This window comes from Halichoerus grypus, chromosome 5, assembly GCF_964656455.1.
Source record: "Halichoerus grypus chromosome 5, mHalGry1.hap1.1, whole genome shotgun sequence".
Lineage (NCBI taxonomy): Eukaryota > Metazoa > Chordata > Mammalia > Carnivora > Phocidae > Halichoerus > Halichoerus grypus.
This window is the reverse complement of record NC_135716.1, coordinates 25,611,670-25,632,667: the sequence shown is the minus strand read 5'-3', so window position 1 is coordinate 25,632,667 and position 20,998 is coordinate 25,611,670. Positions and strand designations below refer to the sequence as shown.

The window sequence follows — 20,998 nt, the reverse complement described above, 5'->3', positions numbered from 1 at the left end:
ATGCTGGCTAACTGAACATAATAAAAAAAAAATAAAAGAAATTTTGAATTGAACAGTTAACAATGTATTATTTGCAGAATGGGATGGCATATTGAAAGGGTTTTGTTTTTATTTATTATTTTTTCTTTTTTTTTTTTTTAAGATTTTATTTATTTATTTGAGAGAGAGAGAATGAGAGAGAGCAAACACATGAGAGGGGGGAGGGTCAGAGGGAGAAGCAGACTCCCTGCCGAGCAGGGAACCCGATGTGGGACTCGATCCAGGGACTCCAGGATCATGACCTGAGCCGAAGGCAGTCGCTTAACCAACTGAGCCACCCAGGCGCCCTATTTATTATTTTTTCAATCAGGGTACTCTAGTAATGATATGAGGAGCAAATGCGAGAAAAGAGAAACTAGTGGTGAGAACAGTTAGGGAATGATTGCAACTACACACTCCAAACCAGCATCTTCCAAAATGTTCAGCCCAGATCAGTATTTTCTGGGAGCCTGTGTTACACACTACATCTCTACTTTTAAAGATAAACAAAAAAAAAACAGGAATATTAAAAATTCTGACAGGTTCTGTAAAGTAATGTAACAAATTGTCAGTTTATCTGAACACCTTTTCTATGTGTTTATTATTAATACTCAAAGATAACTTCAGGAAATACCTGCCTACATTATAATTATTATATATATAATTATATGTATAATTGCTTTCCTTATTTCATATAAATAATTTTTTTTAATTATTATTCTTCAGCATACTTCACATTTCTAACCCTTCTTGGCTTTAGACAGCCTGGCAGGGTTCTTACAAGTATATGTCACATATCAATATTCAATGCTGGTCTTCCCGCACATACATTCTTTTTGACTCTAGTTCTCAGCCCCTGAAAGTACGACTGAGCTGTAATGTCTATACAAGTTTGTAGGTAAATTTCAGTATCTCTCTTACAATTTGTTTGAAATTGCAGTTTTTCACTCTAAATATACTGTAAATCCCATTTCCTTCCTTAGTGATTATAATTTCTAAAATAAACTACTCATAATACTCCCAGGTTTTAACTTTATCAGGCAGTTAAGCTTTACTGGGGGCTGAGGGGGTGGGGGACAGATTCACATCAGCCAGTCCTGTCAGTACTTTCTAACAGATGAAATAATTAAAAAAGAAAAAAAGAAAAGCTAAATGTGGCCTTTGGTGTTCATGGCTCAGAATGAATGCTGCTGGGGGCGCCTGGGTGGCTCAGTCGTTAAGCATCTGCCTTCAGCTCAGGTCATGATCCCAGGGTCCTGGGATCGAGCCCCGCATCGGGCTCCCTGCTCGGCGGGGGGCCTGCTTCTCCCTCTCCCACTCCCCCTGCTTGTGTTCCCTCTCTCGCTGTGTCTCTCTCTGTCAAATAAATAAATAAAATCTTTAAAAAAAAATGAATGCTGCTGTATTTAATTAATAAATAGTTTTATGGTTATGAAAATGGTGAAAACTGGAGTCCTTTTATGAAGACCTCACAAAACACTTAACAACATGGTCTTTATGATTTATTTTCTTTTTAAAATACTCTAAATAGGAAGGAAAATATCATATGCCACACTTGCATAATTTTGAAAGAAATTTTATGCAGAAAAGAACAAAATAAATGTAAACAATGGTAAATGATAAGCTTTTCAGAAGGCATTCCTAATAGTCTTATCGAAAGCTACATTTGATCTGTGAGGAAGCAGATCTAGAAAAGAAACAAAATGTTTCTCATTTCTTTTGCCTTTTTTTCTATATATAAATATTTTGTTGTCATTTCTTTTCCTCTTAGAGTTTGGTGGAAGTATTCAGGGAGATGTGAGATGTGCTAATGGTTATTAAAAAGTAACAATGTTATAACACCCAAGGTATTTATTTTCAGGATAAATATATAACTGCAGATCCTGTTAAACATAAATATTTATCCTTCAAAAGTTGAAAGAGCAGTTTATCCAAGGCTAAGAAAATGACCATGAACTTTTATTAACTTCCTTCCTTCCTTCCTTCCTTCCTTCCTTCCTTCCTTCCTTCCTGAGGGTGGGGAAGGGCAGCCGGAAAGGGAAAGAGAGAATCTTAAGAAGGCTCCATGCCCAGTGTGGAGTCTGACAAGGGGCTCAATCTCATGACCCTGAGGTCATGACCAGAGCTGAAATCAAGAGGCGGACACTTAACCAACTGAGCCACCCAGGCACCCTGGAATTTCATTAACTTTAAATAGGCTTAGAACATCTCAAAATCATCCAAGATGCCCTTTTAATTTGTGCAAAAACTAAGAAGAGTTTTGTAATGAAATAGTACTCAGTAAGAAAGTCATAAATATTGACCTTAACTGTATAATAGAAATGTGAAATTTGAAAATAAGTATTTTTTAAAAGAAAATATTTAAAATAATGAGCCACTAAAGCAAGTGCTGCATGAATTGGATAATCAATAGACAACAAGGAAAGGACATACAAAAGTAATGCATATGTTGAAATGTTGGCACTTACAACAAACTTTTAAAATAATTCATGTTTCATAAAGTCATAGTGTTATTTAATTTTCTTCTCAAAATTATTTCCATGCTATAAACCTACATTTGCCTTGCCTTGTTTCCTTGGAATAAATAAGCTAAAGCTGTCCGAGATGGACAGCAGAAGTGCAAATGAAGTGCAGCTCATTCAGTTGTGACCCCATTTCATTTCTTCCCAAGAAATACTTATCTCAAAAGTAAATTGGTGCCATTTCCAGCTGGTAATACATGATAAGTATGAAAATGAGTCCATCTTTGACATTTAACATGCAAATTTATATTGCTCTCCTATCTGGATGTGTCCAGTAAGAAGAGGAAGTGGTGAGCTGATGCTTTGCCTTGGTGACCTGAATGCGTCAAACTTCCACTTTGCTACTCTGTAGAACAGGAATACGATATGCGTAACTAAATGCTCCAGACAGCCTGCCTGTGAGTACATTACTCCTTGGGAAGGAGGGAGAGACTTCCTAAGAAAACAGAGGATCATTTCAAGCTGTTTTTGAATCCTCAATGGTTAAACTGACCAATTTATCTCAGAGGGGATATATGAACTGAATTATCTAATCCTCTAGAGACTTGGATTTAATTGCTGTAGGTTAGGACCTGGGCATGGGTTTTTATTTCAAAAGTTCTGTGGGTGATTGTAATGTGCAGCCAGGGATGAGGACCACTGGGCTAAATGAAACCCTCAGGATATGAACCTGTTTCTCAGAAGCTGAGTGCTTGGTAACTTCCCCTAGCTCTCTATTCCTATCAATTTCATCTTCAGTTCCATCCTACTTAATCACAGAACTGCTGGATTTCTTCCTCTCCTTAGATAACCTCATCTACTTTACAGACAAAAAAAAAAAAAAAAAAAAAACTGGGGAGGAGGAAGAGCACCATTTGAGAATAATGCCTTCTGTTTCCCACCTATAAAATTACCTGCACTTTCATTGGTTCCTTCCTCACAGTCTCCCACCTGAAAGGAGAGTGTGTGAACTCCTATCCAACCTCAGTACAATCCCCTCTATTCTGAACTCCAGACCCTTCATACTGGGGAACTATATCTTCCAATTGGCCCAGCTCTCACCTTTATCTTTTTTTTAAATTTTATTTTATCATGTTATGTTAGTCTCACCTTTATCTTTAACGTCTCACACGCACCTGAGCCATGTCATCATTTAAACTTTTCATATCTTAAAAAGAGCCCTTCCCTAATTTCACGCTCCTCTGTCTACTAACCTAGCTCTTGCCTTTGCCTTACAGTTAAGCTTCTGCTTTCACTTCAAGCCTCAATTTTTCTCACCTCATTACTCCTCAACTATAGCCATGTGTCTTCCACATCAACAATTCCAATGAAAATGGTTTTACCAAGGTCACTGGTATCCTCTTTGTTGTTGAACTCAAGGAGTTCTTATTTTTCTCAACCACTGTGCAGCATTTAACAATGTTGACCAACAATTGTTAAAGGTCTGCCAAATATCTCTCCTCACTGTGGTGTTACAACACCATTCTCCCCTATTATCCATCTCTACTTTCAGCTACTACTTTTTAGTCTCTTTCACAGGCTTAACTTCCTCCCCTTATCCTTTATATATTGGTATCCTCTCCAATCTACTTCTCTTCTAACCCCTTCTCTGCATTTCTCTTATCACTGACTTAATCAAAAGTCAAACTGGACACCCTGCCTTCAGTGTTACCTCTCTCCACTCATATTCCATTTTCTATAATACAGTGCACCCTGATATTTATGCCTTTTCCCATGTGGTTCCCTCTATCTGTTGTACCCTACACAACCATCACTGTTTCCTTAGCCTTGTCTACTGTATTTTCAAGGTTCAGCTCAGCTTCTGCCTCCTGTTGGAAGTCTTCTCTGTCAAGCCCAGAACACCTTTTATATAACTCTAGCATGGAGTTTATGATAAATTATTATAATTGTATATTAACTCTGGGATTTTCTCTTGCCCCCCACCATTGAGAGTAAGTTCATTGCAAGTAGAGATTTTGTCTTAGTTATCTTTTTATCTCTGGTACTTACCCCAGTGTCTGACTGGCACATAATTATCACTGAATAAATACTTGTTCAATGAATTAAATTAATAAGTAATACTTTTTAAAAAATTAAAAATAAAAAACTCTCCTTCTTTATGCATCCAAAACCCAATATTTACCTTGTCATTGGCATATAAGACCCTTCAAAATAAGATCCATCTGTTTAACCAACATATCTCCATTTTAGCCACCTTCAATATGTTTATGCTCTTCCATATTTCATTCATCAGTGTCTTGCTCTCTTTCTAATATAGGTCTCTTTCATGACCCTGCAACTTTATGTATAGTTTTCTGTCTTATATATCTTTCCATACCTAACTTACCGGTCTGTCTGCCTCTCCTTCTTAAATCCCTATTTGCTTTTTAATCAAATTTTATAGACTTTTCTAAGCAGAATGGTTGTTTATCCTCATTGAATGTAAAGCACTGTGTCTATTCATCTGCAATGTCTGTTATTGTGATGTATGGTAATACACACATTTCTGTTGTGTTTTTCCCACTAAAGTAGAGCACCCATCTTGAAAGAAAGATAATTTCTAACTCACCTTTTTTTCTCCTTTTACCAAATAAATATTTAGCACTCCAATATCCATTTTGTTTAAAAAATTATTTCCAAAATAAAGAAATATGCAGTAATATTCAGCTTGAAGAGAAAGTGACTAAGTGATATATTCATGGTCTATGGAATTTATTTCCCAAAGGTTAACATTCTCATTTCTGTCTTCTGTCCTTCCTTTGTTTTGAATTGTCTTTATGACATAAACATTGTCTGTGCAACCATGCCTCTGTGGCTTTAGGGATGTTCTCTGGTTGTTTCATTCTGAATGTAGTGTTTTCAACGAGACTAAATTCCTCAAGGGCATGATTTGTTCAGTTCTATTCTGTGCTTCTTACGTTGCGTCTAGCATAGTGAGAAACAAAACATTCATTCAGTCAAATATCTGTGAGGGTGTCTGCCATGTACCAGGCATGGATAGTTGTTGGGGATGCTGTTGCTATAAACCTAGATATCCAGAAAAATTACAGTCAGACTAGCTAAACAGTAAAACATAGCTTACACCTTAATTCAAGGAAAGGTCTGCCAAAATGTGATAAATTCTATATGTTCATATCAAGGGTAAAATTCATGATTCCTTAAATTTCAAATAAACTCAATTTAAATATTAATAATTTTCCCCTTCTCATCAATCCTGTCTCTGTATATTTTGCCTATGCCTTTTGTTTCCTATTTGGTGTCTATGTCTTTCCCAGGTCTGCATATTTTTTGTTTCACATTGTACAATTCTCTATTTTGAGTGCATATAAAAAGTGTCAGACATTCTAGTGATTGCGCTATGATCACTTTTTCCACAAACTCTTCTGCCCAAAAGTAGCTATCCTGCTATTTTAAAACAAAAGTGAGTTTGCACTATGGAGGAGCTTAGTAAGGGAGTCCCTCACTCCACCATCTTTACTTCTCCCATCATTTTATGTGATCAGAATTAGTGAAAGGGTAATAAGTCATCATAGATCATCCAGGTGCTTTGTGATAATAGCACATCCTGTCAGCAAACATAGGATAGAAGGCTTTCTACATTACAAGGGAATTTTGAGGAATCTCATAGATTTACTGTAAAAATACAAAACACAAAAAACACAAAAAAGTCATTTCATTTTAACAATTCTTTGAAATTCCCTTTCAAATAAGTAGTTTCTCCTGCAAATTTTGAATTTCCTGTGCTGATTTTACTAGTTTTCAATTTGTTCATCCTTGCATAAAGATAACACATTTCAGGTTTTTCCTTGGCTGTTCAGCTAAAATGTCCATTGTTTATTAGGTTATTATTTCCTTAGTCATTTGTGCTTTGTTCATTGCATAGTCCCCTTTATTCCCATTAAATTTCAAATCCTCAGGGCTTTAAAATTATGTATGCCAAAAATAAAAGAGTTGCTTCTTGTTTATTTTCTCTCCCAACTCACATATAATTGTTATTGATAAATTTAAATAATTAATATCTTCATTTTCCATTTAAGAACTCTCAAAACTATAGCCCTTAGAATATAGCAGGATCAAGAATCACATTATAATCAACTTTGTTTTTCTAAGGATACATTATTTAAAATGAAGATATCATAGAAGTACACTTATTAGTATGGAAATGTATAAACAAAGATAATCCTTTAACTTAATATGAAATTATATTTTAAATAGTAAATGAGGTATAAAAGACCCACAGATTCTAAACTACTTTGAAACACTTTGATGACTGATAACTGCAGTTTTGGCCCTAAGTAAAAGCAACATTTATCTATTTTTTAAACTGCTACCTAAAACATAGTACAATAAAGCACAGTAATACTCTGCTAGCAATGTTTATCAGATATTACCATCATTATTATTGTTATTACTATTGCCTGCTTTGTGCCAGGAACTGAGACAGACACTGGGCTGGCAAAGGTAAAGGAGAACATTGCTATGGACTTAATATTTGTGTCCCCCCAAAATAATTTATGTGTTGAATCCTGACCTCCAACGTGACAATATTAGGAGGTAGAAATTTTGGGAGATGATTAGTTGGTAAGGGAGCAGCCTTCAGGAATGGGATTAGTGATCATATAAAACAGATCCAAGAGAGACCCCTCCCCTTCCCACCACGTGAGGTTACAGTTTGAAGGCTACAGTGAGGAAGTTGTACCAACCAGTCGTCATCTAGGACTTCACAGTCTCCACAACGGTGAAATAAATGTTTGTTGTTTTAAGCCATTCAGTTTATGCTATTTTTGTTACACCTGCCAGAGCGGACCAAGACAAACATTTAACTAAGAATAACCTTAACATGTTCTAAAGTATAGAAAAGCAGTAACTGTACTTAAGAATATTTAGAATTTATAATTGGAAGAAGTCCACAGTAATCACCAAAAAAGCAAATGGAAGCCTAGGAAATGTTAAGCAAGATAAGCAAGGTCATACACCCAGGAAATGGAAGAGTGGCAATAGAATGTTCTCACTGATAACTATCGAGATACCTTCCCCCCACATTATATAACAAAACAATTATTTATTTGCTAACTATTTGCATATTTTCCTAATAAATTTATGAGGTAGGCAAACTGTGTGGAATGTATTTCTGAGCAATTGTTGGAAGGGCACTATTGAAATGCAAAATTTCTAATTGTTCGGGTAGTTTTGAATTTTAAATGATATACATAAATGCATCACTATCATCTGCATCACATAACATGTAAATGACATCTTCTCATTAAAATATATTCATTGTCAGAGCTCAGTAAAATGAATTTGCTTATTAAAATTATATAAAAAATTTCAAACTATTATTTTTAGGAAAAAAAGACCATCAAGAAACATGAGTGTATGATAAATATCCATTTCTAAACCATCTGTCTATCTTCTTCACCATATGTCACTCTATTAATTGCTAATATCACCCTTATTATGCATCATCTCATCTGTAACATTATTCCATGAAACTAAGAAGGCATCAATAACAGCTACAGACAAACACCTGCTATATGCGTTTCTGGTTGATAAATTTCAGCAGGTTCTGGTTTGCTCTTGGGCAAAATTTTCTAATTGCTTTTGCATAACAGGAAGTCTTCCACCAGGCAACTTTTTCTGGTTACAATCAGCACATTACTACCTTTTTGAACTCTTTGTTACAATGAACTAAGTCTCCCCATAATATTTGTTCAAAATGTTTATTTAGCAACTATCATATGCACAAAAATATAGGCATAATGGTCACTGGACTAAACCCTGTGAAGAAGAGTAAAATATGAGTAGGAACCTGACACATATGTGAGAGAAGTTTGAAAACTTTAAGACCCCCAAAGCCCTTAATAAATATTCGTTAATGAGGTTCATGGCCCTTAGCTTTGGCCAGAGCAATTATCTATCAAATAAACTGTGATACCTATTTTTCCTTTGTATGTGAAGAAAGGAATTGAACTGAGGTTCAGTGATCCTTCCATTTAAAATCAAAGGTGGCACTGGGCTGGCAATCTATCTATCTATTATAGATAAACCATATTGGTAACTGTTCTCTTCTTGGCAATATTCAAAAGTGATCCAATGAAAATTCCAGCGCTATAGAAGTATTGATTATTTTGTTCTTTCTAAGGTGATTTTGGTTGAAGAAATATATCTATTGACCATAAAATGGTGAGGGATCACTGCCAAAGAGAATATAATTAAGTACTAAATTGTGTGGTAAAGATAGTAAATGTGAAGTGGGGTTAAAGAAGTGGGGATAAAGGATAATTGAAATAGGAGAGAAGTTTTGGAGGAGGTGAAAGGTGAGTAAGACTTTGAAAGATGGGTGGGAAGAATATGGTTAATAGGTATGCTTTCATTCAGGACAAGTCACACGTATATGAAAATTAGGACAGTGATTCTGTTCAGTATTGAGATGCTGGGACAAACTTCTGGTGAGAATTAAAGAAATACCTGGATGGAGACAAATCATGGGTGATTTTGGAAATCAAATGAGTTAACTATTAGCGGCAGCTCCCCAAGCACTACCAATTCTATCTATTAAGTGGTTGTGTTTCAGCCCATATTCTTGATGCTTTTATATGGATTACCTCATTGCATCCTCATACAAATTCTTAACTCCCTATGGAGTAGGTCCTAATGTATTAGAACTCTCTTTTACAGATAAGAAATCTGATAATTATGAAGAGAGTTTATTACTTACGTAGAAGATCAAAGATTTGAACTGACATACTCTGATACCTGAGTTCACATTCTTGATTGTCTCATTTTACTGGCTCACAGTGTGAAGTTGAGAAATAAAATGGGGCCTTTGAACATTATTGGGACATAACAAATGTGAGATTTTGATGGGATTAGCCTGCCAGCAATACGTATGATAAATTATAGTCCAAACAAAAACATATGAGTCAGTTGTAGTATATATACTATAGAATGGTGAGGACAGGAATGAAGGATTTAGGGTGCTTCCAAAAAAATTAAGGGAGGAGTTATATAACATAACCCTTCCTAACTTACCTCACTTTATATTCTTTCATATATATACCTAACCAAACTGGAATGCCCATCCTCCCCCACCTTGTTCCCCAGATACGCCAATTCACTTTGTGATTTCACTTGTGACATATCTTCTATATGTGGAATGCTTTCCAACTTCCTATGTTTGAAATCCAAAACAATTCCCAAGTTCTGCTCCTCCATCTCAAGTTCTGACCATCTCCAAACATGGAAATAGTCTTCCTCATCTGAATTTTGCAGAGAATTGTTCCTCTCTTGTAAACAAAATAGTCTACTATATATTACCTAGTTTTGTGTTTATGCCTTTTAAGTAATACAAAATAATTAAAACCATTACATGCTGTGTATCTGACATAGTATTTTTTTTTAAGATTTTATTTATTTATTTGACAGAGAGAGACACAGTGAGAGAGGGAACACAAGCAGGGGGATTGGGAGAGGGAGAAGCAGGCTTTCCAGGGAGTAGAGAGCCCGATGTGGGGCTCGATCCCAGGACCCTGGGATCATGACCTGAGCCGAAGGCAGACACTTAATGACTGAGCCACCCAGGCGCCCCTATCCGACATAGTATTAATTTGGCATCCCTACCAATGTTCATTAATGTTTGTGGAATCCAAAATAAATAATTACATTAATAATTGCATAAAAAATAAGTGAATAACTAATTCAATAATGGAATTAAAAGGTGACTCCCTGATTTTTACCTGTTTCCAGTATTTTCTTTCGTCTTCTTTTCTAATCCTCTCTTAGTCACCCCTTATATTACTCTCATGAGTGGTTCATGCTCTTGTGCCTTGACGGATAAAAACTGGTTATTTGGGCCACCCAAATAAATATTGACTGAAAATTTGTCAAAAATTTTGTCTAATCTATAAATATTAGCTCTCTTAAATACTTCCTAGTCAACAAATTATCAATTCTTCAATGAATGATGTTTCTTCGAACATCACGAATATCTAAAATAAACATTCTACATATTATTCAAGGGCATAATCTGCTTCTTTGCATAAACTTCAGCTTTTGGATATCTATTGCATTTCCAAGAAAAGAATAATTGTATCCATAAGTGTAAACTGGCAAGTATCTCGTATACATATCCCATTTAGGGAATAAAAATCTTTGTCTGTGTTTGTGTAAAATCCATTAATATTAATTTCTAAATTGCTCTTTTTATTTTAATTCATAATTTGTTATTTGTGTGAACTTTCAGTCCCTTTAAAATCAGCATTTCTTGATTGCTCAACCATGCAATACATAGACAGCAGCTATATTAATAACCTCTCAAAGGTGCAGTGCACTGATACTGTTATTTATGCTGCTGTCTGGGAAAAAGCTTATTTATTCTGTCCAAGCACCCATGAGACATGAAAACTATTCTTTGTTCAGACTCACTGTGGATAGTCATTTTAAAACTTCAATTACTATTTCAGCATGTTCCTTCCATTACTGTTTCCAGCACCACAGCCAGTAATTTCTAATAGCTAAATGTACTTTATAAACCATACCCACATATGCCTGCATACAAAGAATGAATAAAGCTATGTATAAATGATTAGTGTCTGCAGAAACGATGTAAAATTTAGATGAAATAATATCAATATATGAATCTTGAACATGCACATTTTATGCCTCCCAGCTAATATATATATGTTGATATATATCATCATGTGTCTTGGAATCAAAGAAAAGTAATCATACATTAATTTTCAACAAATATTTCTTGAGACTGAAGCTAGTAGAGAGCTGCCCCTTATGCTATCGGGTTTGTAAAACATAACAAAATAATGTAACATTATTTCTGCCTTTGAACAATTTACAATCGTAATAAAAATGATTCATTCTTTTTATTGAAATGAGAGTCTTGAATGAAAAAAGATGGTTTATAGTCTCAATCTTACTTTATGTAGACCTTAAATTCCATGATCTGGCTATAACTTTTCTTCCTGTGTGAGGTTTTGTTTCTGCATTAACATTAATCTTTTTTTCTTAAATCTACTCTCTATTTTTTCCAGTCTTTTTTGCCATCAAAAAGCGCACACATCTAATTTATGAAAAATTGAAGCAGTATACTTGGATCACACCACTTGAAACCACGATTTTCACTACATTGTCCTTTATAACTATAATTTGTCTTGAGTGGAGGACACCATAAAAAATCAACTTTATAAATTTACTGTTCTATTCATTGCCAGAACATTGATGAAAGTTACTCCCACAATACCTATCATTCAGTGTCTACTTTTTAAAAACCAAGCAAGCCATTTCAGACCTCAAAGCCTGGAAAAGTTTTTTTTTTTTCTGTGTCATTGTTATAATTGTATTTCATAGACAACTGTTTGTGTGTAAACTGGTCAGGTTTCCCTGTTCGTTTGGCAGCTGTCATATTTAAGTCTAACATTCTTTAAAGTTGTCTACTAACTTGTATATGAACTTTTGTTTAGGAACATGGAAATATTTTGCCTTATTTTATTATCCCCATTTCACTATTTCTTTTTAAAGTTATTGCATTACATGTCATTTTCAAAGCCTTTGAAAACAAAAGATAGGTCATGAGTACACGTCTACCTGTAACAGAAAAGCTTTACTTGAACCTGAGAAACATCTAGATTCTCTCTTCTTCTTACTCTAAGTTGCCTTTGCCAAGTGAGTGGAAGGTACCTGTTGCTTCCATTTTATCATTTTCTGTTTTCTCATTAATTTTCTGAAATCTGGATTTTCTCCCCTTTCGATGAAGTCTTAAAGACTTAAGCCTTGAGGACTTAAAGACAAATATATTTTCCAAGTATTTGAACTTGGGAAAGTGACTATTTCTCTTTACATCTTACTTTTTCATTTCTAAAATGGAGATAATAGTGCCTCAATCAGTTTGTTTTCAGGATTAAATAAGACAGTGGTTAGCACTATGCCTGCCACAGAGGAAATGTCTAAAAGTGTTACCAATGATGACAATGTTGCAGTAAATGGATAATCTTCCATACAACTCCGTTTTTCAGTTTCTTCATACTTATTAACAGCCTAAGATTTTTCTAATCTCATGGATTCATCTTTGAGCATCATCTTTGATTCTTTCTTGTCACTTCCTTTTTCCATATCCAGTTGTCAGATACTTTCTCTTTGTCCCTTTATAGTAGCTCTCAAATCTGCCCCTTCTCTATTCCCCTGATAACACCCTTATTACACCTGAGGGTAATCTATAGAGTGTGTTGACTCACTGAAAATGTTCCCTGAGGGTGAAGAAGGGATAATGACATTTTGAGTACTAAGACACTGAAATATGCAGAGATGCCATTATTAAAAATAACAATAACAGGGGCACCAGGGTGGCTCAGTTGGTTAAGCATCTGCCTTCGGCTCACGTCATGATCCTGGAGTTCTGGGATGGAGTCTCACATTGGGCTCCCTGCTCAGCAGGGAGTCTGCTTCTCCCTCTGCCTTTCACCCTGCTTATGCTCTCTCTCTCTCTCTCTCTCAAATAAATAAATGAAATAAAATAAAATAACAACAACAACAAAGAAGGAATTAAGAGTGCCAGTAAGCCAAGATGAGGCATTTTCAAACATAGCTTAATAAAGTTTAGAAAACAGGCGTTTTATTTAATTTATATGGAAATATTTAATTTGTAGAAAGGTGATGAGAATAAATCTTATCTGTAATTACTGGTAATATGGGAAGCCAGAGAGTCACCAGTGCCTTGTATTTCATATTTATATAATTATTACATTGGGAACCTAATACAGCAGTTCACATATCAGAGATTTTCAACAATATTGCTAAGGACATAGGTTAAGTATTTCCTTAAAGACTGCATTACAGCTCAAATATTTAATTGAAATTTATGCTCAATGGAACAAAGTTCACACTATTAAAATGTCAAGAGAGCATTTTGATTTTAAGGGTTTTTCTTTACCTTTACATACAGGCCTGTGATCACTCCAAGCAGCAAAGACTTCAGCTATCCGTTGACAGGTGATGCTCTTAGCACCTTGCAGGACATAATCCTCATCACAAGAGAATTGCACAGTTGATCCAAGGCTAAAATTGAACAGAGGATTAAAAAAAAACAGGATTAGAAAAATATAACATAACAATTAGTCTCCACTTGGTAATATCCAATAGGTTAAAATGTTCCATAGTGGCAAAAAGCATCTTTCTAAAACATATGAATCTATTGTAAGTCAATAACATGCAGGTGTTGGTAGGTGCTACAGAAAGCTGTCATCAAATTTAATTATCTTGTTATTAGTTGTAGAAGCCAAGGTTAAGTAATTGACTAAATCTCCAATCCTAAGTAGGTGGTAAACATGAAGCAAAAAGTAGTCTTCCTGACTTGAGTCTCAGCACTTATATTCATTGCAGTACTTTTCCAGCAGGTATTTTTATGTGCATTTATTTGGATGAATATTTGCACATCAATCAATCAATCAATCAATATTTAGGGCTGCAAAATTATGTTGATTGTCTTTCATATAAAATTCACCCATCATTTATTACTTAACCTACTGTAATTCTGCTTCCTTTTCTACTGAAAGTGAAGTTACTCAAAATGATCATTTCTTAGAACCCTAATTTCTAAGGGTAATGGATGTCTGCTGAAACAAAAACAAAAACAAAACAAAACAGAAACCTGACCATGCATTTTCCTTCTTAAAATCCTTGAAGCACAACTCACCAGAAAAAATAAATAAAGTCCAATTTCCTTTATATAGCATGAAAAGCATTCCAGCAATAAGTCTGGCCAACTTCTCCACCTCATCCCTAACCCAGTGCCACATGTGAACAGTATAGCAGCTGACAGTTTCTGTACATGCCATGCTGCTTTCTGTCTGCACTGTTCTCCCTGTCCCCTCTGCCTCAGGGTACTACCTGCACCCTCTCACCCAGCCTTTGCCTGAACAGCTCCTATTTAGGAAGCTGAGCTTGTCATGGAGACAGATTACATGGTCACATTTGTATTGTAAGAACGTATACCTGGAACAGTATAGAGTGCAGTTTAACATGCAGATTTATTAGATAATAGGGGTGGGTAAGAAAATAATTCCGATAGTGTAGGCCAATGATCGGTAAACTATGTCCTGCAGGACAAATCAGGTCCACGGCCTGTTTTTGTACAGCCCAACATGTTAAAAAGGTGTTTATACTTTCAAAAATTTGAAAAATAATATTTTATGAAATGTAAAAATTGTACTCAATTCAGATTTCAATGTGTATAAATAAAGTTTTATCAGAACACAGGTATACTTTCATTTATATATTATGTATTGCTGTTTTCATGCTACAATGTCAGAGATGAGTAGTTGCAATGGAGATTTTTGGTTTACAAACTATGCAATACTTATTATCTAACTCTTTATAGAAAAAGCTGGCCAACCTCTTACCTAGGCTAAAGACGACCAAAAAACCTGAACTAGGCATGACAAAGAACAGAAAGGCTTAGTGTAGGAAAAAGTCTGTAGGTATTATAATCTACTCTCCTCTGGAGGCATTTTATTTTTTTCCCTCACTGTTTCCTTTTAAAAAGGTGGGAATGTGAACTGATACAATCACTGTGGAAAATAGTATAGAGGTTCCTCAAGAAATTAAAAATAGAATTACCATATGATCCAGTGATTCCACTGAGTATTTACCCAAAGAAAACAAAAGCACTCACTCAAAAAGATATATGCAGCATAATTTACAGTAGCCAAGATATGGAAGCAACCTGAGTGCCCATCTGTAAACAAATAGATAAGGGAGATGTGGTATATATACAATGGAATATTACACAGCCATAAAAAGATGAGACTGTGCCATTTGCAACAACATGGATGGACCTAGAGGGTATTACGCTAAGTGAAATAAGTCAGGTAGAGAAAGACAAATACCATGATTTCACTCATATGTGGAATATAAAAAAATGAATAAACAAACAGCAGAATGAGAACTAAAAATACAAAGAACTGATGGATGCCAGAGAGCAGGTGAGTGGGAGGATGGGCAAAATAGGTGAAGGGGAGAGGAGGAGAGAAGATGGCAGAAGAGTAGGGGACCCTTGTTTCATCTGGTCCCTTGAATTCAGCTGGATATCTATCAAATCATTCTGAACACCTGTGAATTCAACCTGAGATCTAAGAAAAGAATTTCTGCAATTCTACAAGTAGAAAATCAACCACTTTTTGCAAGGTAGGAGGAGTGGAGAAGTGAATTTGAGGGGATTTATGGGAAGATAAACTTCAGGGGGAGGGAGCCTTCGGAAGCTGGCTATTAGAAAGCACAAAATCAGAACTTTTAGAAGTCTGTTCCTGTAAGGGATATCCCTGCCTGAAATGTGCTCAGGTGGCAAAGAAGGGCAGAACATTAGGTGGGACAGTGTGGTCTCAGGATCCCTGGGGTCATAGAAAGAACATGGGTGCCTGAGTGTGGCAGAGTTCCCAGGCACTGGAGCAGGGAAGCCAGCTGCAATCAGTGAGGCCAGGAGTGGGCTCTCAGCGTGGTACTGCCATAAACCACAAACAGTGGCTCTATCCGGGGACCACTCTCCAAGCAGGGGCCCAACAAGCAGCAAAACCCCTGCATGACCCTCCTCCTTCTCCTGGGAGGAGTGGTACAGGTGCCCCCATGATTGAGCAACCGCTCCCGGAGCAGGGGCCCAGAAAGCAACAGACTTCGGTGAGACCACCCCACACACACACTCCCCTGGGACGATTGGTGCAGGTGTGCATTGCAGGAGTCTGCAGAGTTTGGCCACACAAAGATGCTTGACTGCTTTTCCCTGATGGTGCACTGAAGAGTGGGGGCCTAGATCATTCAGCTCAGGGGCCGGAGATCTGGGCACTGCAATTTTTTTTATTTTTATTTTTTCATCTTCTAAAGTGGTACAGAAAGCCCTCATGGAACAAATGCCACATAGAGCAACCCTAAGCGGCTTACATTGAGCCTGGCCCCCTGGCAAGGGGCAGTGTAACTCCACCCCAGCAAAGACACCTGAGAATCAGTGCAACAGGCCCCTCCCACAGAAGACAAGCAGGAACATCAATCACATACCAAGTTTATGGATCACTCAGAACTGAAAAACTCCTGGGCTAGGGGAAAAGAGTATACAGAAATCGAGGTTTTTTCTCATGAGTCTTTAGTCTTAAAAATCTTTTTCCTTTTCCTTTTTTTTTCTTCTCAACTAGTTTCTCATTTTATCAAATCTATGTTTTTAAGTCTATTTTTTAATTTTCATTTTTACATTATATTTTATAGATATAAAATGTTCATCTACTGTTCATCTATTCGTCTCTGGACAAAATGACTAGAAGGAGAAATTCATAGCAAAAGAAAGAACCAGAGGTAATACTCTCTGCCATAGATCTAATTGATCTGGATATAAGTAAAATACCAGAAATTGAATTCAGAATAATGATTATAAAGTTACTAAGTGGGCTTGAAAAAAGCATAAAAGACACTAGAGAATCTCTTAGTGCAGAAATAAAATCTAATCAGGCCGAAATTAAAAGTGCTTTAACTGAGATGTAGTCTAAAATGGATGCTCTAGTAGCTAGGGTAAATGAAGCAGAGGAAAGAGTCAGTGACATAGAAGATAAAATGATGGAAAGGAAGGAAGCTGAGCAAAAGAGAGAAAAACAACTAATGGACCATGAGGGGAGGCTTCGAGAAATCAGCAACACCATAAAGCAAAACAATATTAGAATTACTGGGGTCCCAGAGGAAGAAGAAAGAGAGAAAGAGAGAGAGACACATAAGGTATATATGAGCAAATCATAGAGGAGAACTTCCTTAATCTGAGGATGGAAACAGACATTCAAGTCCAGGAGGTACAGAGAACCCCCCTCAAAATCAATAAAAATAGATCAACACCCTGACACATAATGAAGCTTGAAAATTTCGGAGATAAAGAGAAAACCCTAAAAGCAGCTTGAGACAAGAGGTCCTTAATTAAGTACAAGGGTAGGAACACTGGACTGGCAGCAGACCTATCCACAGAGACTTGCCAGGCCAGAAAGGACTGGTATGATATATTTAGGGTACTAAACGAGAAAAACATGCAGCCAAGAATACTTTATCCAGCAAGGCTGTCATTCAGAATGGAAGGAGAGATAAAGAGCTCCCAGGACAAACAGAAACTAAAAGAATTTGTGATCACTTAACCAACCAAGGAAAAAATATTAAAGGGGATCCTGTAAGTGAAGGGAGAGCCCAAAAGTAACATAGACCAGAAAGAAACAGAGAGACTATGCAGAAACAGGGATGTTACAGGTAATGCAAAGGCACTAAATTCATATATTTCAATAGTTGCTCTGAATGTAAATGGGCTAAATGCTCCCAATCAAAAGATGCAGGGTATCAGATTGGATAAAAAAGCAAGACCCATCCATATGCTGTCTACAAGAGATTCATTTTAGACCCAAAGACACCTCCAGATTAAAGGTGAGAGGGTGGAGAACTATTTATCATGCTAATGGACATCAACAGAAAGCTGGGGTGGCAATCTTTATAGCAGACAAATTATATTTTATTTTTTTTTAAAGATTTTATTTATTCATTTGAGACACAGAGATACAGAGAGAGAGAGAAAGAGAAAGCATGAGCAGGGAGAGAGGCAGAGGGAGAGGGAGAAGCAGGCTCCTCATGAGCCAGGAGCCCAATGTGGGGCTCGATCCCAGGACCCTGGGATCATGACCTGAGCCGAAGGCAGACGCTTAACCATCTGAGCCACCCAGGCGCCCCAGACAAATTATATTTTAAACCAAAGGCTGTAGTAAGGGATGAAAAGGGACACTGTATCATACTTAAAGAGTCTATCCAACAAGAAGATTTAAAATTATAAATGTTTCTCATCCTAAATTGGGAGCAGCCAATTATATAAACCAATTAATAACAAAATTAAAGAAACACATTGATAATAATACAATAATAGTAGGGAACTTCAACACCCTACTCACAGCAATGGACAGATCATCTAAGCAGAAGATCAATTAGGAAACAAGGGCTTTGAATGACACACTGGACCAGATGGACTTCACAGATAGATACAGAGCATTCTATCCTAAAGCAACAGAATACACATTATTCACAAGTGCACATAGAACATTCTCCAGAATAGTTCACATACTGGGTCACAAATCAGGTCTCAACTGATATCAGAAGATTGGAATCATTCCCTGCATATTTTCAGGCCACAATGCTTTGAAACTGGAACTCAATCACAAGAGGAAATTTGGAAGTAACTCAAACACTTCGAGGTTAAAGGGTATCCTACTAAAGGATGAATGAGTCAACCAGGAAATTAAAGATTAAAAAAAAAAAAAACCCATGGAAACAAATGAAAATGAAAACACAATTGTTCAAAACCTTTGGAATGCAGCAAAGGTGGTCCTAAGAGGGAAGTACATTGCAATACAAGCCTTTCTCAAAAAATTAGAAAAGTCTCAAATACACAAGCTAACTTTACACCTAAAGGAGCTGGAGAAAGAACAGGAAATAAAGCTTAAACCAAGCAGGAGAAGAGAAATAATAAAGGTTAGAGCAGAAACTAATGAAATAGAAACCAAAAGAATAGTAGAACAGATCAATGAAACTAGAAGATGGTTCTTTGAAAGAATTAACAAGATTGATAAACCCCTAGCCAGACTTATCAAAAAGAAAAGAGAAAGGACCCAAATTAATAAAATCATGAATGAAAGAGGAGAGATCATGACCAACACCAAGGAAATACAATCACTTTTAAGAACATATTATGAGCAACTATATGCCAATAAATTAGGCAATCTGGAAGAAATGGATGCATTCCTAGAAACTTACAAACTACCAAAACTGAAACAGGAAGAAATAGAAAACTTGAACAGACCCATAACCAGGAAGGAAATTGAAGCAGTAATCAAAAATCTCCCAACAAAGAGTCCAGGGTCAGATGGCTTCCCAGGGGAATTCTACCAAACATTTAAAGAAGAACTAATACCTAGTCTTCTGAATCTGTTTCAAAAAATAGAAATGGCAGGAAAACTTCCAAACTCATTCTATGAGGCCAGAATTACCTTGATCCCCAAACCAAAGACCCCACCAAAAAGGAGAATTACAGACCAATATTCCTGATGAACATGGATGCCAAAATTCTCACCAAGATATTAGCCAATAGGATCAAACATTAAAAGGATTATTTACCAGGACCAAGTGGGATTTATTCCTGGGCTGCAAGGGTGGTTCAACATTCGCAAATCAATCAACGTGATACATCACATTAATAAAAGAAAGGACAAGAATCATATGATCCTCTCAATTGATGTAGAAAAAACATTTGACAAAATACAGCATCCTTTCTTGATTAAAATTCTCCACATTGTAGGGATAGAGGGAACATACCTCAATATCATAAAAGCCATATATGAAAAAAACACAGCGAATATCATTCTCAATGGGGAAAAACTGAGCTCTTTTCCCCTAAGGTCAGGAACATGACAGGGATGACCATTCTCACCACTGTTGTTCAACATAGTACTAGAAGTCCTAGCATCAGCAATCAGACAACAAAAAGAAATAAAAGTCATTCAAATTGGCAAAGAAGAAGTCAAACTCTCACTCTTCACAGGTGACATGATACTTCGTGTGGAAAACCCAAAAGACTCCTACCAAAATTGCTAGAACTCATACAGGATATTGATATAAAATCAATGGAATTGATGGCATCAATCAATCAATGGAAATCAGTGGCATTTCTATATACTAATAATGAGACAGAAGAAAGAGAAATTAAGGAATCGATCCCATTTACAATTGCACCAAAAATCATAAGATACCTAGGAATAAACCGAACCACAGAGATAAAGGATGATCCGTACTCTAAAAAGTACAGAACACTTATGAAAGAAATTGAGGAAGAAACAAAGAAATGGAAAAATGTTCCATGCTCATGGACTGGAAAAGTAAATATTGTTGAAATGTCTATGCTACACAGAGCAATTTACACATTCAATGCAATACCTATCAAAATACCATTTACATTTTTCACAGAGCTGGAACAAATAATCCTAAAATTTGTATGGAACCAGAAAAGATCCTGAAAAGCCAAAGCAATCTTGAAAAAGAAAACTACAGCTGGTGGCACCAGAATGGTGGATTTCACGTTATATTACAAAGCTGTAATCATCAAGACAGTATGGTACTGGCACAAAAACAGACACATACATCAATGGAACAAAATAGAGAGCCCAGAAATGGACCCTCAACCCTATGGTCAACTAATCTTCAACAAAGCAGGAAAGAATATTCCAATGGAAAAAATGACAGCCTCTTCAATAAATGGTGTTGGGAAAATTGGACAGCCACGTGTAGAAAAATGAAACTGGATCATTTTCTTACACCAGACTCAAAGAAAAACTCAAAATGGATGAAAGACCTAAATGTGAGACAAGAATCCATCAAAATCCTAGGGGAAAACACAGGGAGCAACCTCTTAGACCTTGGCTGCA

The 20,998-nt window shown here is 36.2% G+C and overlaps 1 protein-coding gene across 6 annotated transcripts in view; it reads right to left on the bottom strand.

Annotated features, from left to right (window-relative positions):
* Positions 1–20,998, bottom strand: part of CSMD3 (CUB and Sushi multiple domains 3) — a 1,190,044-nt gene that overhangs the window by 629,313 nt on the left and 539,733 nt on the right. For all 6 annotated transcript variants that reach the window (XM_078072078.1, XM_078072080.1, XM_078072079.1 and 3 more), the window contains one exon: positions 13,459–13,583. In XM_078072078.1, the coding sequence (XP_077928204.1) occupies positions 13,459–13,583 (125 nt within the window). The remainder of the gene's footprint in view (positions 1–13,458; positions 13,584–20,998) is intronic.